General features: G+C 41.0%; 1 protein-coding gene across 2 annotated transcripts in view; it reads left to right on the top strand.

Moving 5' to 3' along the window:
- Positions 1-24,850, top strand: part of NKD1 (NKD inhibitor of WNT signaling pathway 1) — a 110,082-nt gene that overhangs the window by 47,120 nt on the left and 38,112 nt on the right. For both annotated transcript variants that reach the window (XM_079315800.1, XM_079315799.1), the window contains exon 4: positions 21,535-21,592. In XM_079315800.1, the coding sequence (XP_079171926.1) occupies positions 21,535-21,592 (58 nt within the window). The remainder of the gene's footprint in view (positions 1-21,534; positions 21,593-24,850) is intronic.

The raw sequence follows: 24,850 nt of genomic DNA, 5'->3' as shown, positions 1-24,850 counted from the left end.
AAAATAAACACAGTGACAAAAAGAAAAAAATAAATAAGAAGAGCAGAGGTCTCTAAACAAGCTTTTGTGTGTTATCTCCAGCAAACATGTAAGAGAATTCACACTGTGAATTCTTGTATGTGTGTGATCATTGCCCTGAGCATGTGGGCTTTAAAGTCTGGTACAAATTGTATTTGTTAGTATTGTCCCTTGTCCTAAATTCTGTCCAAAAAGTGAGATTTTGAAGCAATGATAGTTTCTTGTTCCATTTAATTTTTTATTTTTAAACTTTTATATTTGTTGCTCTTAAGTGGAAAAGACACTAAAGCAGAGGGGAAGGAGCTCTGCCTATCCAAACAGGCCTATGGAAATATCCCCAGCTAAAATAAATGGAGCATTATTGGGTGCATGTAGGATTCAGTCAGCATGCAAAGGAGTACCCAACCCATAACTAGCTCAGCAGCTGCAAAGTTTTCTTTGCAGGTGTTGTGTAAGAGATTCTCAAAATTAAGCTGTTAACAAGTATTCTGGTACCACATTACAATGGATAAATACTGGGTAGGCAGGGTTATTTGCCATAAAAGCAGATGAACTTGATCTAAAATGGTCTGGTTTTAGTACTGTGTGGGAAAATGGAGACTACTTCAGACTTCATTGTGAAATCCATATAGTGCCAGCCTATGTGAAACACCTCAGCCCATCCTAGGGCAGAGAATTTTTAAACTGGTGTTCTGAAACTATCCCACACACTGTGTTTTGTGATCTAAGACAGGTTGTGTTCAGCTTTCCCAAAGTTAAAAGCTTGTCACATGTTAACAGACACTCTCCCCCAGGGCTTCCCAGCAGTATTTGAGTCTCCAGTATCCATCAATTCAAATGGACTAGAAAATTGTGTAAAGTTCTGTTCCTATGCACTTGAAACCCTCTATACCTTGTTTGCAGAACCTGCAACAAGTGAATTTTTAGAGAGACTCCTCTAACTCAAACTGCTGGGGCTTCTCCTTTGGCCCTGGAGAGCCTGCAAAGACTGTGAGTTTACAATAAACATCTGAGCAGTTCATTTTTCCATCAACTTGATGTAACTTTCAGGGCTTTTACTTCCATGAGATGTATTTTTCTAGCCTGTCTCTGCTTTTTCCCCACTTCTCAGGTCTTTATTGGTTTCTCCCATCCCTGTTATGGATCACTATGTTTGAGCTATGTCCCTGGAGACAGCTACTGCTTTCTGCCCCATACTGCACATTTGAGGGTGAGGTCTGTTCTAGGAACACTGATGGAAGAACAGCTCATTGAGGATCTTTGGGGATTGCTTTGAAATGGTTTTTCAGGCACTCCTGGCAGTGCAGGGCAGCACAGGGAGCTGGTGCTGGGTGGGGATCTGCACTGTCAGCTGCCCATGCTGCTTCAGCAGGGTGACACCACAGGCAGAAATTTGTGCAGAGAAATTTGATAGAGTATTCATCTGCTTCTCTTTCCAAAATAAAAAGTTGTAGAAGAGCTTTACTGAAAGACATCATCCATGGAATTATTTTCTTCATATCAATTTTTTTTCTTTTGAATTCTTGCTAATTTGTTTTGTTTCTGTTTAAAGCAGTTCCATGTATGCACTAGGTGTTGATACCTAACCTATATTTTACATATACATGATCTGAGGAAACATCATTTACATGCCACAGGAACTTTTCTCACTAGGGCAGTGCTTTTTTTTTCTCAGTGCTTTCTGGTGTCAGCCAGCAGCACATCTCATTTCTGTCAGATGAGCAGTAGAATCTGTTCATAATTTCTTGGAAATATTAGACTCCACTGGATATCTGTCTCTGCATTGCACCACATTTTGTCACACTCTCAGCAGTTCATTCTCACTTGGATAAGGCTGTGGCTGTTGGAACTGTATTGTAAGAAATTTGGAGCTCAGAAATGGCTGTGAGTTAATGATCAAACCCTGCAGATGCCCAAGTGTGTGCTTATACACAAAGGAAGTGCCTGCAACTCAAATCTAGGAATATTCTTAAGAGTTAGACCCAGGTCATTGAAATTCACAGTAATGGTCATGGCTTTAGTCTTTTCATCAGGTGGCAAATGTTTGCAGGTTGTGGCCCTGAATAAATTGGGAATTAAACATCTGGGCATGTTCTTCATGTACATACATCCCATCTTCCTTCCTGCTGTAGTCCTTGCTGGTTTCCCTTTTTTGCTTTAGTCTTTCTGATTACTCCCTTTTCACTGCATGAGCTATTCTATACCTTAGCCTTGATTCTATCATCACTTTTACATCTTGCCTATATTACCATTTAGGCTTCTTGTACCACTTTGAAGTTTGTTTTTAATGAGGGATGATTAACATTAGTATTAGTGTGATGCAGTATTTCATGTACTGATATTCTGATATCTTGTACCTTTCTTTCATTTATTTTAAGCATTCATTTTAGATGATTGATCCTGCAAATTTAAATTTACTTATTTAAGGAGTCAGGTTGGTTTCAAAAGAACTATTCATTTGAGTAAGCTTTGGTGCCTGTGCAAAGGTTTCCATTGCTGGCTACCTCTAATTTCTCCTCTGCATCTGTTTTCCAGTCTTTATGTGTCTTTAAGCCTTGTCTCTTAATCTCTTCCATCCTCGATGTCTTTTCTGTTTAAAAAAAAAATTAAAAAAATCTAACTTCTCCTGGGTTTCTTACTTTCTCTTCTGTTGTTATTACCCTGATTCTGTGTGAAACTGCCTTGCTCCTTCAAAAGCAGTCAGTTGGCAGTTTCCAGTAGTAGCTGTAAGGTGATAGTTGAAGCAAATCAAGGCAGATTGACAGCAGTTTGTTTGGGATGAAAGAACATTGTAGTCTAAAGTGAGATCTGCAGGGCACAACATATGGTCTGGGGAATTAATCTGAGTTGGCCTGTGCTATGCACTGGAAATGAGGTCTCCTTCCATGAAAATCCATGACAAAGCTTCCATTTTCTTAAATGGGAGATGTTGCAAATCCACAATGTGTATTTTGTATAATTGCACACATCACAGTAGAGTGACTCATACATTCAAACCTGTGTTCTGACCTTTTGAGGAATTTTGCATTTTCCAGTGCAATGCCCAGGTGAGTTGGTGTGGTGAGATTGTTGGTGTCTCATCTGGAGAATGTGGAGGAGAGCTGAGGTTCCAAGCTGTGCTTCTCCTTTTCCAAAGTCCCCAAATGCCTTCTTGCTCCACTCAGTCATTTCTCTTTCTCTTTCTCATAACTTGTTATTTTAGAAGCAAAAGAGCAAAGCACACTTTTGTAGATAGCAGGTAAATAGAGCAAAGTCTGTAGAATACTTAAGGCTGTTTGTAGTGAAGAACACTTGCTTTGATAGACAGTTCAGATATTGTTCTCTGGTTTTTAAGACCTGAAAGTGGAATAGATCTAAGGAATTAAGCAGTTGGTTAGGGATAATTGTTGACCTGCCTTGCTTCAGTTATATCTGTGAGCTCCAGAATAATTCTTCACACTTTGTGCAGCCACATGCCCCCAAACCAAATTGTGCAATGGAAAATTTGGTAAAAATTGATAATGAGGTAAAAAGTCTGTCACACAATCAGAGCATCTTCAGAAGGTATGGGAAATCCTTGTTCTAATTTTCCTATGGAACGCAGAAGGTCGTGCATTTGCAATATTGAATCTTCAATTCTGTGTTACTTTGAATCAAATCTGCATTTAGTTGCAAATGGCAGGGTATCCTAACTGGAAGACAATAACCTTTCTATAACCATTGCTGAGATTTATGAGTGAATTTGTATCTTAAGGCAGTACTTTGTTCAGCTATTGTACATGGTTACAGCTCTGGGCTGGGGCACTGTTAGCCTGGGACATCTGGAGTAAATCTTAATAGTGTCAGGAGAACAGACTGATCAAAGTTTCAGGTCATTTGCAACCTTGTGCTTCCTTCTTGTGTATCATGAATTTCTTTCTCACTGCCCTCTTTCTTTTCTGTTTGCAATATTTTTCTTTATGGTCAAAGAGGAGCTGTAGCCTCCCAAGAGGTAAAGAAAAAATGAGGAAACTCTTCAGTGACTAACATGAGCAGACAACTGATTTGGTAATGAGGTTCATTAAATATGGTGTAAATAGTGGTGCAAATGCCTTCGTCAGGCACGTGGCCCTTCAGAAGACTTTGGAGCCAGGATATTTCCTTTCATCATCAGGGCTTTGTCGAGGTGCACTCTTGATTAGGAGCACAAATGTCAGGCTGTCAGTGTGCTGAGTTGGGAAAGCGTGTCTGAACAGATTCCCAGCAGGAAAATCACTGAGCTACACTTAACAGGTGAAGTAAGGGAAGAACTGAGAGAGAAAACCAGTGTTAATGGAAGGCAGCTGACTGGGGAAGAGTTGTTGCAAAAATCCTCATTATTATTATTTGTTTTATGATAGATGTCATCCTCTCTCACTGTATAGTGTCTTCTGAGGAAAGACAGTGCACAGTAAACTGAAGGTTCCTTTTTATACCATCACTGAGGCTCTTCACCAGTCACTGTTGAAGACACTTGGGATGCTCTAAGAAAGATCTTTTGCAAAGTGCTTTACCCCATTATATATTTTAAAGGTAGAATGACTGTCCTTGCAGACAGTAGGGATACTGCTATACTGCCTGCCTACTTACTGAACTTACAAAGGAGGATGAGCCCAGAGCAGTACAAGGGACTAGGACTTAAAAGTCAAGTTTTGAGGTCAAGTCAATAATTTAAAAACAAATCCCTATTGTATGGCTTTTTGATTTCCACTGTAGGTCAGAAGAGAGTGACCCACTATATGTAAATATTTCTTAAAAGATAAAACAGGTGATGCAACTAACACAGGGTTGTCAAAAAACAAACCTCAGCAGAAAGGCAAGATGATGTGCCTGGTGTCAGTGCAAACACTCCTGGTTCTGTTATGCTGTACTTCAATACTGTGAGGCTTATCTGCCCATTGCTGGCAGGGCAGACACTCCCAGTCCAAAGCTCACTTGTTTACTATTTGTGGGTTACTATGTCATTTGGAAGTATTGGCTTATGCCTAAAAGCATTTCTATTCCCTGCAATGCAGTTAGAACCAAAATTTGTCCTTGTAACTGAGTTGGAAATATGAGCTATTGCAGACCAGACCGCAGGCAAGTGTTGCTTGTTCTCAGATTTTGAGACCTTTAATACAGATGTCCTAATCTCTGCTTGTTGCTTTTGACTGACTTTGGTTGTGTTGGCCCCCATGTGCACTTCTGGCCCTGTCAGTTTCTGTATTTCCAAAGAACAAAACATCAGGTGCAGGCAGCAATTGGCACCATTAGACTCTGTGGCAAGAGAATGGAATGATCCACTTGGAGCAGAGGTGACTCTGGGGTCTTTGTAAGGTCCTGAGAACGTGATGCCTGAAAAGTCCTTCTTGTTAAATCACCCTCCATGGTGACACACATGGCAGCTGAGGTGCTTCCCAATGGCTTCCTGCATGTTCCCAGTGTGTGTTCCTGATTGCACAGAGCCAGCAGCCCGTGTAGCAGAGGATCTGTATCTGTGGCACTGACAGCTGGGGCACTGCTGGGAGGGTGGGCTGCTCCAGGGATGAGGGATTATACAGCAGCTTGGAGTGGGAGCAGTGTAATGGTGTTGGCTTTATGCATGCTTAATGGAACAACTTCTTCATATGGCTCCTAGCCCTTATTTTAGTGGTTTTTAAATAAAAGCTTTCCTTTTAAGAAAGGATGTTGCTGGTTCTTTTTAATGTACCTATTTGCAGGAGTGATTTTCATTCTCATCTGCTTCCCTCTGCCCTTTTTTTGTTGTATGGTTTCTTTCTTTGGGTTTTTTTTTTTTTTTTTTATTTGTTTGTGCTAAGACCTTTTTTCCTTTGCAACTTGATTGATCCTCCTTCTTTCAATTTCACATTGGCTGGCTGCATATGGAACCCCGCCTGGCTTTAGCTGAGACAAAATCGACTGCACACAATTTCCCTCTGACAGCTTGTACAAGAGCAAACATTTCCGAAGAGCTGAAAGTCTAGAAATTCAATCAGCGGAAAACCTACTGTGTGGAACAGCTTTGCTAGTGCTACAGCTCCCTGCTGGGTAGAAAAGCAATCCAGTTACAATAAATCCTTAAGAGTGGAGTCATTTGGGTAAAAGGAAAAACAAAAGCTGGTTTATACAAACTGATTGGAGTCAGACGTTTTGACTTCCCATTGAAAAAGGAGTCAAAGCCCAGGCCTGCTTGGTAATTTAAAGGGGAGATTGACTCCTTTTATCTTCCTCTAGGCCAGAGTTCTTAATATTTTGCTTGTGGAAGAAATATAAAGAGTTTTCAATTTAAGTTCAAATATTTACTTTGATATCGTTATTTATGACTGACTAGGAAATGAGTTGGTCTTGAGTGTCCAGCAAAGGCACAATTTTATTTCCAGCCACTCTGATTTTGTTCTGCTGCAGTTACAGAAATATGAAACTAGGGCAAAACTGGGATCAAAATCAAGGTTTGCATGTCCTGCCATGACAGCTTGGGCAACAGTTTGTGCTATGCTGCTGGTGTGTCATGAGCTCATGAAGCTGTTGATGCAATCTGGGCTGCCTGACAGACTTTTCTGACTGAAATTAAGAGTTGTGCCTAGTGAGAAAGGTCTGTTTGTGTTAATTTTATTTCATTCTTTAAATACAAGCTATTAAAAATTAGCAGCATTCAACAGCATTTGACATGAAAATAATGTCAACTGAGAGGCCAGTAATGACTGTGATGGAATATTTCCCCTAATTTATATTAAAGAATTTAAATGAAGGTAGCTTTATTTCATAATTATTTGCACCACTCCTCTTTTTGTGCCTTTCTTACTGGAACATATTAAAAGCACCATCAGGCATGAATTGAAACAGTCTTTCTAAAGTCAAAGTGAATTGTCTGGAAATGCTGAGACTTTCTTCTTCCTTTTATGCCTTTCTGGTGTTCATGTAAGACTAGGTAAAACTTTTCTAGGCAAATGTGAATTTTAAAATGTTGCTGTCCCTTTAATAGTGCATGGGGCTAGTCAAGCCTGCTGCTCTCCATATAATCTGCATTGGGCTGTCATCCTTCCTCCCTCCCCTCCCAAATGTGTCTGGTCCTCATGGAAAACATTAAAAATTGTATAAACATTGTAAAGGATTTCCATGGGCCTTTATGTTTAAATAAGATGTTATAAATCATAGCAAATGAGTACAAAACCTTGCCACAAAGATGGAGTGAAATAGGTTTTAAAAAGAAAGGCAGGATGGGAACTTGATGAGACTGTCAAAACTCCAGTTTCTGTCACAATCACATGCTGAGGGCTTTGTGGATCAGTGATGAAACTGAAACACCCTAAGTTTCTTTCAGCTTTCTCCCACCCTCTATGGGAAGAGAAAATGTTGTGATCCCAAGTGACTCCACTTTTGTCCAAGTGCTTTGTGCTATTCCCAGAGTGTTTCCTGTGGCACCTGTGTAAAGGGGCTGTACCTTTCCAAGGGGAGCACACTGAGCATTTGCTATTCCCTGCTGATGTGCTCAGGGCGTGGGAATGGTGCTCTCATGGCTTTTGGCAGCATCCCATCCCCTTGGTTTGGTTGGCTTCTCGCTGTGCTGGCTTTGGCCTCTCCCATTTTGTGTGGAGTCTGATGCCAAGGCCAGCTTCTGTCAGGTCCCTCCCTGTATCTGAAATCACACATAACATTGTTCCTGGGGACACACCCTGGCACTGGGGTTGATCCTGAAGTACCTGTGCACTGGTGAGCCCTGGGATGGGTGATACAGTTTCTCTGCCCAAGATCTGCTCAGGCACCTTTCTCTGGGCTTGGTCACCTACTGCAAGCACCTGCAGGTGATAAAAAACAAATCCCCATGCACCCTTTTGAGTGTGTTCCTGGGCTGGGGAGGCTCTGTGTGTCTGTGTGAGGAGCAGGCACTGCTCCCTGCCAGGGTGTACTGCAGGAGGGCAATGGCTAATACAGCACTGCTAAGTAATACAGTAATTCTTGCTAATGGAAATAGGAGAACAAGGCAAAAAAAAAAAAAAAAAAAAAAAACCTTTGAAAGAGGTCATATAAATATTACCTCCCTCGGTGCTTCAGCAACCCAGGCTTGGCTGGGTCATTGCAAGTTCAATTCCTTTCTTTGAGGACAAGAACTGTCCATGTTTGTCAGGCTCCATTATGTTTTTCTATCAGTGTTTCTTGAGAGGAAACTTAGCATTTGGCAAAATTAATCTTTTTTCCTTAGCCTTTCTGTTGTTGCCATGTAACAAACAAAACCTACACACTCCAACCCACACAATCAGAAAACTCAACATTTTCCCTGAAATGGTGAAAGCAGCCTCAATGCCCTTCCAAGGTCTTTGGATGCCTCTGGGCATCATTCCCCCAGCTCAGGAGACAAAACCATAGATTGGCCCAAAGTTTAGGGTTTTGCATATCCAGAGTGTCAGAGTTGCATCAAAATGAGGATCTGGTCCATCCTGGATGCCTGAAGTAGGGTATTTGTCCTCATACTTGTAGTATAATTCCCATGTGTGTCACCAGAAATTCTGTTTAAGGAAGATATGCACATCTACATGATTTCTATCTACACCTTTACTGTTCAGGGCAACACAGCTGAAAATCTACTGATGGTACCTTTGACAGTTAAAAAATAATTTGTGAAAATTAAATAAATTTTGTATCTGTTTAATTTGCTTGAGAATGGAAAGGAATTTCAATATTGTTGGTCTCCTGCTACTGAGACCATTTGAAGGAGATGCACTTGACAGATTCACTGCTCTGGATTGTCTGTAAATTGGGGAGGGTTGGGTTTGACAAATTCTAGCAAAGGTAACTTAACCTATTGAACGTAAATTTTCAATGTATAGAAACATCTGAGAGAGTCCAGCAAGACTGTTGATAGCTGGATGTATTGTTTTTTTTGTATGTATTTTGAGTATAGAAAGCAGAACCATGGTATGAAGTCAAGATTCTTGCTGTAGGTGCAATTTCTAAGGCAAAGCATCACCAGCTTTAGGCGGACTCCAGAGTGGATTTCAATCTCTCTTTAATGTAAAACCTCTGTCACTGTGCTGCTCCTGTTGTGCTTCACTTTACATGGGGGAAACTCTAGCACTTGCTGCCAATAGTCACTAAAAGTAATAGCTACTAAGTTTGTGGTCTGGGTGAGGGATTTTTTTCCTTCTAATTATTATTTGCTATTTTTTTCAGCCTAAAGTTAAAATTATTTTGCTGTCACAAAATAGTCATGGTGGAACTGAGCTGAAACTAAAACCAGGTCTAACCAGGAAAATGAAAACATATTTATGTTGTATCATATATTTCATGATTCTTGGGGCATTTTCCTCACTTTGTTCTGGTACTCGTGGGACAGAAGGAGCATGTGAGTATCCCACACTGGAATGTGCAGTTTGACAGGGGAGAAAAACCCGGGCAATGCAGACAGTGCCGTCCAAAGAGCTCCTGGCCCGGTGCTGCCCTGGGAGCTCCGAGCCCATGGCTCGATGGCAGTGGAGCCACTGCCACCAGGCAGCACAGCTGAGAGTGCTCCCCCTGCTCAACAGTCCCCCCAGTCCAGAGAGGCTGGGGAGCTTTGAGCAAACTTAGAATCCAGATCCTAAAGGTCCACTATCCTGAGAGTTCGGTAAGGCTTTGAATTTATGGAATAGAATTCCAAATCTTCTGATTCCCTAAGGGCTCTGTAGTGTTTAGTATTTCTGTGCCATCCTGTGTCTTCTCCTGGTGTTTTCAGCCACAGACTAGATTTGAGTTACCTGAGCAGCTCTGCTCTCTGGTCTCCTGCTGAAGCTTCTTAATGCTCTGAAATGTGGTGGATGACCTCAGTAATTTGGTATTTAACTTACAAAGCCACAAGGCTTGAGGATGCCTTCCTTGTGTTTCCCTAGAGGAAATGACCTATCCCCAAACAGTTAGGCAGGAGAGATAATAAGGAATCACTTTACAAGAAACCGCATTTTATCCTCCACAAATCTGATAAATAACTTTAGTTCTGGTTTTCCTAAGCTGTTTACCAGTGTGTTTGAGGGATAATTATTTTGCAAAGAAGGTGTGAATGGGAGTAGCATCAGCTAAACTGGGGAGGCTATTGAGCTGCTACAAGGAAAATTTTCATGCAGATATGAGTGGATGCAAAGTGTGGTGCTTGCAAGTGAGCAGCAAGGAAAAAGTAACGTTTCACGTGCTGTCCTATTGTATTATGATTTGTATTTGAACGGTTCAGAAAGAGACCATGGGTTGCTGCTGCTGTGGTAGGGCTGCCTTTGTTTCTCCTCTTCTAACCAAACCCCTGGAAAAAAAAAAAAAACCAAGCAGTAGAATGCACCTGTTTGTCTAAAACCTTTAAAACTCTTTGCTTTCTAGTTGTTAGATGAGAGATGTCAATGTATGCCTCCTCCTGATATTTTCTTTCTCATTGTTATTTGCTTTGTGTGAAATCTGCAATACAGTGGCAGGAACTTTATAGAGACTTTTATACAGTAACTGCAGTGGTGGATTTTTAGGAGTATGTATATGAGGAGAGAAGGGATTTAACATTGATGCTATATTTTTGTTTGTTACGGTTTGATATCCATCCCAATGGAGGGCAGAGAACCACTGAGAGAGGTGCTGCCAGGTGTGGCTTCCTACTGCTTTTTAATTCTGTGATCACAGAACACACGATTCTGCAGTCCTCGCACAGACGAGTCTCCCACTGATTTCAATGGGAAATTTGCCTGCATCAGGGATGAAAGAGTGGGCCCCAAGTTGTGTACAATGATGCAATCTGATCCCCCTGCTGTGGAAATTGATGTAATCGCATTCTCGCCCTCCCCCTTCTCTCAACCCTTCTCCCTACCAGCCCCTGGTGACTCCTGGGGGGCTTCTCACCAAACGGGGGGGAGGATGCAGCTGTGTGCTGAAGCAGCAGAGGAGAGGAGGAGACCTGCTAGCAAAATTTATGGAGGGTTGTATCCTAGATGTAATCCTAGAAAACAGCTAAGAACACAGACCTGCCTGCCCTGCAGTCACCTGCTTTTGCTAAATGAGGGGTTTCTTGTTTTTAGTTGTGACATTCATGACACATCCTCTTCATGTGTTTAAGGCTGATTTACAGTGCTCCATGAGCTGAGCAATCTTGCTGCCATCTGCATTCATTCTGTGCAGAGGGACAGGGTTAGCTTTTTCTAGGGCTCTCTGTGTTGTTATTGTTGACAGTCTCTGTCTTTTTAGCGGTGCTTTTGTGCCCTTGCACACTGCAGGTTGCTTGGGAATGGTGAACCTTGAGAATGCTGCACTTTGTTGCTGGGCGAGCCGGGCGACCTCTGAGATGCTTCCCCTGCTTTGCCATTTGTATGGGGTTTGGGTTTATTTTTTTCCTTTGGGAATTCTAGGCTCAGCTGAATTTGTTCTGTGTTTTGCGGAAGAAAGAGCTTGTTAAAGAATTCCCTGATGACTTTGAAGTGAACTATTTATTTTCTCTCAAGGCTTACTCAGTGTAGCCATTTGCCCCCTCTCCTCTGTTTTTTCACCCCAGTGTTTCCTGAGCTACAAGCATTCTTGGAATATATTAGTTGTAATGAGTTATGTGGGCATCAAAAGTTTTCTTTGAAACTATATGGCATCAACATCTGTTAGCTCTTAGAGAACAGAGACACAGACAAAGGGGCTGATGGGGGGAGGGAGGAAAAAGATATTAAATTCTGGAGTATGAAGTCTCCGTCTCAAAGACTCAGGGGGAGGGGAAGGGGAAATCTGCTAAACTCCGTGCTTTGATGTGGGCTGCTGGCCCTGCCATTCCATTTATGGGAATGTGCGTGGCAGACGGGCCTGCACGGCTGCCCTGTGCTGCCTGTGCTGTGCTGCCTGTGCTGTGCTGCCCTGCTCTGCCTTCCCTGTGCTGTCTGCTTTGTGCTGCCTGTCCTGCCCTGCCCTGCTGTGCCCTGCCCTGCTGTGCCCTGCTCTGCCTGCCCTGTGCTGCCTGCCCTGTGCTGCCTGCCCTGTGCTGCCTGTGCTGTGCTGCCCTGCTCTGCCTTCCCTGTGCTGTCTGCTTTGTGCTGCCTGTCCTGCCCTGCCCTGCTGTGCCCTGCCCTGCTGTGCCCTGCCCTGCTGTGCCCTGCTCTGCCTTCCCTGTGCCGCCCTGCCCTGTTCTGCCTGCCCTGTACTGCGTGCCCTGCTCTACCTGCCCTGTGATGCCCTGTGCTGTCTGCCCTGCCCTGCCTTCTCTTTCTGCCTACTCTTACTGCCTGCTTTGCCCTGCCTTTTTGTCTGCCTGCTCTACCAACTGCCCTGCCTTGCCACTGCCCTGCCGTGCCCCACCAGCCCAAGCACTTTCTGTCACCTACCTGCCCAGCCTGCAGCCCAAATCTTGCCCCAGCTCTTGTTGCTACAGTACCATTTTCAAGGAAAATGCTATATGCTGTTTTCAGCTATTGAGATAGGCAATTGGAATTTCTAACAATAGAGGCAATTCTTAAGTTAGAAAATGTTTGGAAGGGAACTTTTTATTTGCTTGTAATTGTCCTGACATCCTTGTGAATCAGCATGCAATTGTTCATCTAAATTAAGTTTTTAAACGGTGTGCATCTGTGGGGTTTTATTGCTGGTAATTAAAAAACATGTGTCTGTTTTCATGTATTCAGGATCAGTCACCAGTCAGGCATGGTCACTGATGCTGGACTGCTTACAGGAATGTGTTGAGATAGGTTCTGCTTTTCATTTTATCTTTTTCCGCAGAGCCTCACAGTGCTTGTCCTACATGCCAGGCTGCAGAGGAGAAAAGAAACCTCCATGTCTGTCTTTTCCTCCCGTTGGCTCTGTTTTTAGCCTTAATGTTGATGGCATTGTGCTTTGCTGGGACTTCCTGGCCCATTAAAACCCCGACCAGTTATAAAATGATTAGTTGACATACCTGGGCTCTGGGGACAAAGGGGTGGTTTAAAAAGGAATGTGAACCATCTGTTTTGCCAGCACCTCCTGTTGACAGATTTATGGCTCAACATTAGCATATGTGTCCAGGGTCACACACCTGTGCTTCCTAACAAGGTAATATTATTTAGCAGGAATGTTTTCATCCTGAAGATTCAGAGCTCTCTGCAAAGGTGGGAATCAAGAATTCCGCTTTACAGTTGAAAAATGAAGGCACAGAGAGATTTAAGTGATTTACCCTACACCACACAGTGAGTCTGTGGTGGAGCAGTTATTGAATCCAGGTTTCCTCCAGCTGCATAAATATACGTCATCCATTAGCAGGAAAAGCCTTAGAGCCATAAACATAATAGAGAAGCATTGATTATCATTCTGGGGGAGCTTTAAACCCTTAAGCTGTATGAAAACCTGAGCCATATAGGAAGACACAGGCTATTCTCACAAGGCAGGTACAGAATGCAGTACATTAAAGCTGTAATGGCCACTGAAATTGGTGATCACATCTCAAATGAGCAAGTTATTCTGTACTCAAGCTCTGTAGCCATTTTCTGCAAGCTTGCTTCCCACTGCATGCCTGGATGCTATCACCTCAGTGCACTTAAACCTATCTGTTCAAGAGTTTCTTGGTAACCAAATCTATCATGAAAGGAAGTTGAACAGAAAATCAGAAATCAGATTTATTACATAGCTATCCCCATCTGTCTGCTGTGGTGAAGAAGCCTAAAATAAGCAATTCAGAGAAGCTTCTGAGTTTCTTCAGGCTGGAAGGAAGATGAAGATTGCCCTCTTTCATTCATATCCTTAGACATGTTCCTCAGAATAATCTATATTGAAGATAAGATCTTGGGGAACATGGGACAATTGATTTTCCAATCAGCAAGGAGATTAGAGGATAGTTAGAACAAGAAAGGTAAATAGCTGAATCTGTAAAGTGAGTTCATTTATTCTTCTGAAGTAGCTTCAAAGTGAATTTAAATATAGCAAAAAGCAGTCATTTCTTGTTTCAGCTCTATTTAATCTCAAAGACTGATGATCTTTTTTAGTTGAAGATGGCTGGACCCTTCAGGAGGAAAGTAACTGCTGATTCTGTACATCTGTTCTAACAGTAGCTTTCAATTATATGATCTCTTATCTGGCAGAAGTCCTTGAAAAACTGTATTTTATCCTATCACCTTAAAAATTAGACGCCTTAATAGTTACAGAATTCCAATAATAATGTTAATGGAAGATGTCACTTGCAAACACCTAGCAAGGGTTTATAAATATCCATGAAATCCAGGATTAAAACATCATAAAAATAGTAATATTCTGTCTTGAATCTGGAATAATCTAAATAAAAATGTACCCTAAACTGATCTTCTGAGTATCTACAGGTTTTAGCATACATTGGATAAAAAATTCCTAGTATTTTAAGCTATTGTTTCTGGTATTTTCTTTTTCTCTATATATTTTTGTATAGTTAAATGAGTTAATAAGTTAAATGAGCAGGCAGGTAGCCTTTGTTGGGTGCAGGTTGCAGTGACTGACCACTGAAAGAGGATGCTCATATGGCCACCAAAGAGGTGACAAAAATACTTACAAAGTGTATGTTTCAGAGTACCTGATTTCCAGAGGCTGGTGAAAAGAAATAGGTTAGAAATATGAAGAAAGAATTTATGTGTAATCCTACTGGAAGCCCTGGTCCACATTTGTTTTGGGCAAAAGAGATTCAGCTGCATATTGCTAGCAACCTGGAACAGAAAGTACCATGTTTCCTTTCTTATTCAGGTGTCACCATGAAGGCTTTTGTGCAAGTGTCCATCTGCTGTCTGTGTTTCCTTCCTCAACAGGCTCATGTTCCTACTCCTATGGATGAATGGGCTATCCTTAAAGGTGTATTTTACAGGATCTGCTCCTGGTCCCCATCTGAGGGCCTCTAACAGGGATATAAAGGTATTGGGGATGGTTTCTGCCTCATAAGCCTTTAATAGTGCATGGCCCTTTGTGACTGGAGTTTAAGAGTGGGCTCTTTTTTTTGCCATCCTGTCTTTATCATCACAGTATTTTAGCAGCAGCTGGAATTGCTCTACAGGTAACTTCTGTGAGATGAGACTGCAGAAGTGGCAATTCTGTCAAATTGATGGATACAGATGTGTGCTTTCAGAGAGTGTTGCCATGTTTTTATGGCTGGGAGTTACTGCTCCCAGAGAACTGAGGCAGCCAAACTGAAGGCATTTGTGTTTCACCATTATATTTTTGGGGCTGGTAGATTAGTGTGGTCATTATGCTAAGGTACCAAGGGATGAATTTTGGTATCTGTGGTATAAAACCCATTGTGTCCTGCTCTCTCTGTTAGGAAGATCATAACTTTGGGCACAGAGGCCAACAAGGCAGATAAAGGCAGTAAAATCCTAAGCCACAGCAGTTAAACCCATCCAAGATCATCTGTCATGGATCTTAGAGGAAAAGTCTGTTTTCATAAGAACTCTACCTGCTGTGATTATATGATTGAGAAATTTTATCTGAGAGAAGCTTCAATGCATTGTAGAGAAAGAAAAACTCTTCTGTAATTACAGAGGACAGGTTCTTATTTCGGAGAAAGAAAACACTGTAGAAGTTGAGCTTGTTTCTTCTACTGAACAATCTACATTATTGCAATTGCAGTGTGTATTTAAATGTGCGTCTAAAAATCAGAGTCACCTTGATTTGTTCAAGTGTGAGCTGGTTTATGCATTCTCTGCAGAATGTTGTATTCTAGTGAATTATCTGTATTATTAAATTATCCAGAATGGCAAATTTCAAAAAAGTAAGACCCCATGATTGCAGAGGAAAAAGGAAAATATGCTGTAGAAGAATAATATTAGGCTTAAAACAAGGCATCAATGTGTATTGCTCTATAGTGTTTTTCTGTATGGCATATGTTTAATTTTTGCATGTATTCACCTGGTTTCAATTTTCATTATAGGGAGGCATATATATACTTTTATCTGTGTAAGGCCCGGGGTTTATAGATTACTCATGAACAGAGAAGGAAAGGAAGTTCTTGTCCTAAATAGAATACTGTAATACAAGGAGTGTATAGTTTATTTGAAAAAGCTTATGAGGGGGATCTTCAAGCATTTTTGAAAGAGAATATTACAATGAAATCTTCATTTCCAAATCCTGAGAGAGCCAGATGCATGCCCAAAGCACATTCTTCTCTTTTGCCTGTAAGTAGTGATTGCTCAAAATTGTGTGCATCAATACCTACTTTCATGTTTGACCTCATGGGTACTGTGCATGGAAGCTGCTGGCCTGGCACAGTGTCCTCTCCACATATGTCTGACAATGAACTGTTCATTTATTTATTTATTTCAATTTTTATTTCATTTTCAAGTTTTAAGCCTGACTGCAAACCTGTATTTAAACAATGATGACCACCTCAGGATAACTGAGTTTCTGCTTCCACTTACATTAGTCTAAAAGAATCCCCATGATCTAAGGTGTCAGGAGGGTTCCTAGTGCTGGAGCCTGGGCTTTGGCTGGTCATTGTTACACATGGTTGTGTTTCCAGTCCATGGGAAATTTCAGATACCCAAAGGGGATCAGGGTTCCTTCCATCAACTGTTTTTCAAGAGTCTTTTTCCTCTTTCTCTTCAAGTCTGAACAAGACTGAAAATAAAGTAAAACAATAATGACTGTTTTGGGATTTGGATGGGTTTCCTGAAGCATCTTCAATAGATGAGGTTTTCACATTTTCACAGTCTGCTAAGGACTTGCTGTACGAAAATCAGATTTATTTTGGAAACTTGCTTCCTGTGAGTGAGACTGAAACATCCAGAATGGCCACTTAGCACCTGACAGTGGTTTTGTTGAAAGGCCAAAGGGCATCCTCATTCTCTTGAGCCTCTGTTTCTTGGGATTGTTTTTTCTACATCAAGAATGGAAGTTTGTGTGTATGGGTGACACAGCATTCTTGTTGGCAGTGACTTTAAAACCATTTAAAATCTACACAAGACATTAGAATTACCACATATCTTGTGCCTTGCAGTCCTGTTGTGAAATGCATTCAACTTTGCTCATTCCAAAACTTTATTGCATCAATATGAGAATAAAGAGAGAAAAACCCATGTTGCAGTCAGATGGTTAAAAATAGGGAGGAAAGGTTTTTGGTTGATTTGTCATCTGCATGTGTTGTGAAAAAAAAAAAAAAAAAAAAAAAAAAGTATGTATGATTTCTCAACAAAAACTTAATTAAACAGGAAATATGCGCACTTATTCTGCCAAAAATGTGGAAAATTTAGTATCTTAAGGCTAAATCAAAGTATTTTAAGGAGGTGTTTGAAGAAGGAGAGAGGTAAAGCAACTTGTTTCTACTTGAGAAGAGCAACACCTTTTAGAAAAATGTTAATTAACGCAATATTGACTTGAGATGTAGTACAAGGAGTAGAGGGGCCCAGGCTTTGAAAATATGCTTGTTATCAGGATAACCCACTTAAATCTAAGGTTATCCTTTGAAATATCTAATACATGTATGGATGTATCTGTCTGTGCTTATCACTGGAGCAAAACTCTGTTGAGCACTGTGTTAGGTGAGGCACAGGCTGCTGAAATGCATGTTGTGAATGCATCAGGAGCTTGGGCTGTTGTGTGCCTTAAATGTGCTGGGTGTCATGGGGGTGACGTGGAAAGGCAGAACCAGGACAGAGAGGGGTCACACTGCACAGCAAGGCTGGAGCAACTGGTGGATGTAGGGACTGAGAGGCAGGACTAGGGGATGTGACTGCAAATACACAGTGCAGAGCCTGGAGGGTGAAGTTAAGGAGCTTGACCTCAAGGCAGCAGCAGAAAGGGAGCCAGCAAAGGTGATTTAGGCAGGATGAAGGGTGAGTATTTGGATTGCAGCATTTTCAGATGACCTGTGGGAAGGGAGTCTATAGCTGGCAGCCCCAGAGTGAGTGCCTGGCTTTGTCTCCAGAGACTTGTATCAGGAAGAAGACTACACAGAGCAGTTAGGGCTGAAATTGAGGTTAAAAAATTAAAATTTCCATTGAGTTAGAATTCACTGATGTCTGATTGCACAGTGAAGGTGGGAAGTGAGTGATGATTGCTGGACTAGAAGCTTTGGGGTGTTTCTCTTAAATCTGGGGTATACCCTCTTAAATCTGAGCTGAGTACAACATCACCTATCAGAGTGGGGTACATGGGGCACAAGGCCCTTTCTAGCCAGGCCAGGCAGCCAGCTGTTCTGGGTTTTGAAGCACATGTTTGAGCCTGGATCTCAGTCATTCACGGTGAGTTGTGTAGGTAGCTAACAGCAGCCAACATATTTATCTGGGAAACTCCTGGTGAGGTAGAGACACTCTAGATGGATTCCTGTTCAGCAACCCATAGCAATGGCATGCTGGAATAATCCTTCTGTGTAAATGTTTCTTTTCTTTATTCTTTCAAGTGCTTGCTGACCTCATTTATGTAGTATTTCTCAGGGTACATCTGGTTTTGGTTGTTTCATGACTCAGTGTTCCAGTTAGAAAAGGCAGTGCTGTGATTTAAAGCCTCGTGTCAGGACAGTGATATACAGCTGCCTGTGACCCCAGTGCTGCTGCTGTTGCTCTTGGGCACTGGTCCTGCCTGTGGCAGAGCTGTTCCTGGCTTTTTCATCCCCTTGAGCCCAAGTCCTCTTTGTGCTTGAACACACTTATCCCCAGTGTCAAATATTCCTACCTGGCTGTAGTGTTTGCTTCAAGAATTTCTTGAGCTGTGAGTTCTGTTTTATCCATTGACACTTTTCTTTCACTCTAGCCCACTTTATGAATTTGGGGTGCTGGGGGTCAATGCACTGTTTTATCCACTCTAAGGCAATTTATGTGGGTACTGGGGGAATATTATGCAGGATGAGCTGCAGTCAGAATTGTTTTCTCTGATTCTTGCTCAACTTTTATATTTTTCTGTTGTGTGAGTTCATGGTACTGCCCAGAAACCTTTTCTCAGGCATTTATCCAGGTTGCACCATCTATCTTGGTGGTGCTAAAAATATTCAGGTAACTCTCTTGCAGTTCTTTTGACACAAAAATTAATGGTGATAAGATGAATGAGACAATATATTCTTTTTCTCCTACATTTTTTTCCTGTAAAATCTTAAGAGTTGCCCACACCCTTTTCAGATACATGTCTGTCTATCAAAGATAATATATTTCAGAATCTTTCACAGAGGAGTACCTTTGAGTGGGAGCTGGGGAAGTCTGCTTAAATGTGTCACTAAATGTTCAAATGATACTCTCATCAGTTTCAGGATGGATTGTCAATTTATGTGCTGTCTAACAGTTATATTATGGTTCAACAGCATGAAAACCACTTTTTAGAATGTGTTAATTTATAATAATTTGGTTTAAGGCAGAAACACTTACTGGAAATTTGCTTGCATTAAGTTACTACTTTAACTTAAATAACTAGGAGCTAGAGAAGGAGTGAAACTAGACTGGAATATAAAACATATTTGCTTAAGACCCATGTAATGATTAAAAGTGAGGAAATAAGGAAGCTAGTGTAATGAATATTAATGCTTCACTCTGCTGTTTTACACTCCCTGTCTTCCACTGTTTTCCTTTGAGTTACTTGATAGTGCATTTTTCATCAACAAATGTATGCTTATTTTTAAGTGATGTCTTTTGACATATGAAAAATCACAACAATTAATGACTTGTGAGTTTTGTAGAGCACGAGATTAATGACATCATTTTAACAGGCAATATCTGATACCCAGATGCAATGCTTGCTTAGCTAAAATTTAAGAAGGTGAAAGCTACCATCCAGATAGCATTTTCAGAGATACACCATAACTACCTACCCATTGCATAATTGCTGGCCAGGTTAACAGATTTTTTTTTTTTTTTTTCCCAAGGGGAGTGGGAGCTCCAACATAAAACCCCAAATGAAACAGTTATTCAATATTTAGCATTTTGGGAGAGCAGTCACTTCTATATGTCATTATCTATGGGAGCAGGCAGAGGTATGCTCTCACAGCTTCATGGAAAATTGTGGCATGGGGGAATTTGATCAAACAGAAGCATACTAACTTTTAGATGGTCCTGAATAGATCATCTTGCAGCAATATGATGTGTCATGCCAACATTTTGTGTCTTTTAACTCTCTGTTTGTTCTGTCCATAATTTTTAAGGTAATGATTGATATTAATCAGCACATGCCCAGAAAAAGAGAGGTTTTCTTTTACTGGAACAAAAGTAGTTTTTTGTGATTTTCTACCTGGAAAGATAAATCCAGAATGTCAGTTTTTATAGCAGCATTGTGCTGTGCTGTATCCCAGTATTCCAGGCCAGTTTGCCAGCATTTCTCAGAGATATTTGTCCTTCAAGGTCTAACTTTACTTCAGGGGATGTGACTCTGAAGAGGAAGTATTTTCAGCGTTTATGGGCTAGGTATCCAGAATTGTTAGTGAAATCTAATTTTTAACATGCTGTTGCAGAAATTGATACAGAGGAATTCCTAAGATATGCTTTTGTGGCTTAGTTACTCTGTTATAACTAATCTCAAGGAATAACATTTGGGCATGTGGAAGGTAAAGAACTCTGCCAGCTTTTTCAAGAAAAAGAGGTGAACTGCCTTTATCATGATCAAATTCCTTAACAATAATGCTAATGAATACAACCAGACATTAATTTTCACAGGTTACTCCCTTATCTTTATCTTGCACTAAAAGCTCTCCAAGGTCAACTTCCAGCCCACAGGCTGATGCTGAGAGTTCTGGCTCTGTGCTGCCGGTCTGTTTTTGCAGATGCAGCTGGAAAGGCTGTGAGTGCAGCACACCAGGTTTTTAGGCCCATATCCTTCTCTGTCACCATAACTTTATCAGAAAGTGTTTGGGGGAGAGTCTAGGGAGCTGGACTGCAGTGTAAGGCCAGTGACACTGGTGCTGCCCAGGCTTTGGAAAGGCTGAGAGCAGTCAGGACAGGATAGGTGCATTGCTTATGGCTTAGCTGGGCTAGGGTGATGGAGCTGGGGGGGTTTGTTATCAAGAGAGTAAGAATGCTCTTCAGAGTATTTGTGACTGGGATTAGCTCCAGATGCCACTGAAGCCCTTTTATAACTAGCTCAGCACCACTGGAGAAATGTTTTTGAGTCTGAGCGAAGTTCATTTGCGTATCTGTGGCATCTGCTTCTGTATTGTTCTAGACTCACTGGGGCTGACAGAATTTCATTAATTTCAGAACTGAAGGCTCAGGCAGCTTGTCAGAATCTGGTATCTGCTTTTCTTGGGTGACCTCTGGCATATGGAGGTTTTCTGTTTGTTGGTGCAACCAAGTGATAACATTCCTCTCTGGGTAGTGAAGGGCTTATTTCTCATTTCCATTTAGAGTTTTTTAATCTTGATTGAAAGAACATTGAAATGCTAAATATTACTTTATATAATTATTTAAATATGGTCTTTTTTTTCTTTCCCCTATATAGTCAATTCATCTTCAATTAATTGTTGTCCAGAAGTATGTCCAGAGCACTGTAAAATAGCACCAAATGCATTGACTTCTACTACTAAGGTGATTGAATTCTTTCCTGGAGAACAGTTTCTGTGTTCTCATTCATGTTATAAATTAATTCTGGCAATCATAAATACATATTGTTAACACCTCAACACTTTTTATGTAGTATATTTGTAGTTAATTTGTTTTGTTTTGTTTTAAACAGGATTTATCTGGGGAAGGCTACAGAGACACTATTGGTGATGAACACTTTCATCTAGAAGGTATTTAAAATTTTTTTTATTACTATAAAGGGGTATTGGAGTAAGTTAGTGAATAAATAAGTGTGAGAATGCATATATTTAGGGTGCAGCTCTTGATCTTACTGATGTGTCATTTGCCTGAAAAGACTGTTAAGATGGAAACAGGATATTATTTTTGTATCTGCCACTGCTTATGTTGGAAAAGTCACCCAGCTGAATCACAGGGACCAAGTGTTTTAATTCTAGGTCTCACCATTTTCTCCAGGTGCTTCTCCTGACACTGGCAGAGTGGTGCATGTCACAGTCCCTGGCAGATGTGGCAATTGGGTGAAACTGTTAGCACTGGGTTATGTGGGACACTGCACTCCCTCATGGGTTACACAAAGCAGCCTTAGAAACTCCCACGTTAATTTCTAGTAAGGACTAGAGACTCTTACTCAACACATTTTCCTTAAATATGAATGGAATCATTATTGCCTCAGACAGTTTCCATCTCATCTCCTCCTGTGTGATCAGAGGAGATGGAATCATTGTTGTGGTGGGAGGGCCTTTGGTGCCTGTGAGTATGGATGCTGTATTCTGCCAGAGAATATATCCAAGGTACCTTGAACTTCAGGGATGAGTGGGGGCTCCTGGATGGAGGAGATTCATTTGTTGCTCATTCCTTTCACAGAAAAAGGATTTCAGGAGCTCTCTATATAACAAGCAGTTGCATGGGCTGTGTGCTGGATTTATATTATACACTACTGGAAACAATATGCCCAGTTTATTTAGAGCAATGAACCATGTCAAGCTTCATCTGGAAATTTCTATACTTCTATAATCCAATCATTTGTTTCTGGTATTAGAAGCTTTTGTATAAAAGGAACTTGAAAGATTCTTCATTAAGACTGTCTGCCTTCTATTCCTTACCTGTGCAATGTGTTAATATACTGTGATTCTTGGATTCCAAGTTTCTCCCATCTCTGTAGTTTACAAAGACTGCATGACTTGTGTATCATAACATAGGAACTCAATTTTGGCTGGTGCTTGTAGGCTACTCTTAATCACAAGGGCAAACTATATTGCCATGATGGAGTCAATGTTTGTTGAGTGGTTTTGTATTTAACTTCACCACAGTTTTCCAATCTCCCCTTAGCAGGACATAGGGTAGGATTTTAATTTTAGAATTATAGGAGAAACTACTTCAGACAGGATATTAAATCAGCAGGGTGAATAATTTCATTTTCTTTATCTCATTCTATCTTTCCTTGCCTTTAATTACTTCTTTCTTTGTTGTGTAGCATTATCTTGCATAGCCAACACAATGTTCAATATATAATGTTTTCAAACAAGATTCTTTTTATTAGAGTGTAAAGCCTTCTAGGTAACTGTAACTTCAGTCTTTCAGCAGTTTCACATTATTGCTTCTGCTGAGTCTTGTTTGTTGTGAGCTAGCTGAGTAGTAAAGACCAGACTGAGACACCAGCAGTGGTGGGTCCTTTGTGTGCTGTCACCATGGAAGGGCTGCTCTGTGGCATCTTTCCAGCTGGGAGGGACATGACTGTTCCCACCCCGTGCTCAGGAAAATGCATGCAGGTTGTCAAGCTTGCTCCTCATCCCTTTTTCTCTCAGATATCCAGGCTGTGCTTTCCATGCTGGGGACAGTGTTAACCACTTTTTATTTCATTCAGATATTGAAAATCTTGTAATTATCAGACAATACAACAATCATTGTGTTAAAGCATCCTTTTTGTGTAACTTTTTTCTTGCATCATACTTTAATGGTTGTGCTAGTTAGTAGTAGCACAAAATTGTGATATTAGATAAAGTGAAGCTGAAACATGATTTGAAATCTTTGATAGGGCACAGCTTGAATTGTTAGATACAAGATGGCAACTGTCATACCTCTTCTCTGCATAGAAATGTTTCTGTGGGAAAAGGTAATTAATATTCTGGAACATAGATTTCCATCCAAAATAGTTGTTCTGCCTCTATTTTGCTGCCTCACGATCCTTGCATATGTACTGGTATAACACATGTGCTGCATGATTATATTCTCATGTATCATAAGGTAACATCAAAATCACCAACAGCTTCAGAGACAGGGATCTGTAACCCAGAAAATGCTTAGAGAGGACAGGAATGGCAAATGCCATGCTCTGCCAAATACCATGCATCACTGAACTGTATTCTGTCTTCATAAATACATGGTAGGGATGAAAAAGAAACATTTCTCAGATTTGCAAAAAAAGCACAGCAAACAGTGCCATAGTTCTGTTTTAGGGGAATGTTAGAGCCTTCTCTCTCAGGAACACTCTTGGAGAATAAATCAGAGCTCTTTAGAAGATTCTCACTGAAAAGACAAAGTGGCAATAAGAGAAATAATTGAATTCTTTATTTTGTTTTACATAGCCAAGTTCATTACCTTTTTTTTCCTTCCCTCTCTTTTTTCTCCCTCTTAGCTGTCTGAGCACTACAGATAAAAAGAACTCTCTTTGCTGGATTTAACTTCTGTGTTGTTATGTAAAGCTTGATCAAATCCTTTCGTCTTAACAGACTTAACTGGCCAACAGCAAAAGGCTCGGGATTCTGGGATTAAGATTGTATTTGGTAAGAGGACTGGTGCATTAGTGCTTTCTTTTGAACTATACAAAGAACAAAGTAAACATCAAAAGCATTAAGCCATGAGAGCGGATTGTTGACTCAATGTTGCTGCATGACAAGAGGTTAGAACTCAATAGCAGCAACTCTGTTTATTGAGTGCTGTGCAGAAAGCAATGGTTTGACCAGCATTGCCTATTATGTCCACCACCTGCCTTTGATTTTGCTGCTGGGCAAGTTGCTAAATTGAAATTTTTGGATTTTCTCTTATGTGGTCAGTTGAGAGACTGATTCCTTAGATAAGAGACACCAGTGGAAACCTCAGTCTCACATTACTCTTACTCTGTTTTCCTTCTTCGTCTTTCATTAAGAGCACAACAATTGGGCTGGATATAGGTTCTGTAGTGGATTTGGTTTTGCATCTTGCATTCCAGGTGAATTCCCAGTGCATTTCAGAGCCTTCCACTTGCCAGGCCTGGAGTACTTGTGCAATCTGCTGTGGCTATGTAGGAATGTCTCGTGCTCCTTGTCCCCCAGTTTCTGCACAGGAAGGATGTGCTTCATCACCCTTCACATGTAGGGTAAAAGAGCTCCCATTTTCTGCTCCTTGTCCCTAGCTAGAATAATGGGTTACCAGAACTGAATGACTGGGGGTGGCTCTGGAAGAAGCCACAAAAACTAGCACAGACATTAGGA

The sequence above is a fragment of the Erithacus rubecula genome, assembly GCF_903797595.1.
Source record: "Erithacus rubecula genome assembly, chromosome: 12".
In the NCBI taxonomy this organism is placed as follows: domain Eukaryota; kingdom Metazoa; phylum Chordata; class Aves; order Passeriformes; family Muscicapidae; genus Erithacus; species Erithacus rubecula.
Note: the sequence above shows the minus strand (reverse complement) of the source record. Positions and strands in the feature narration are given on the sequence as shown.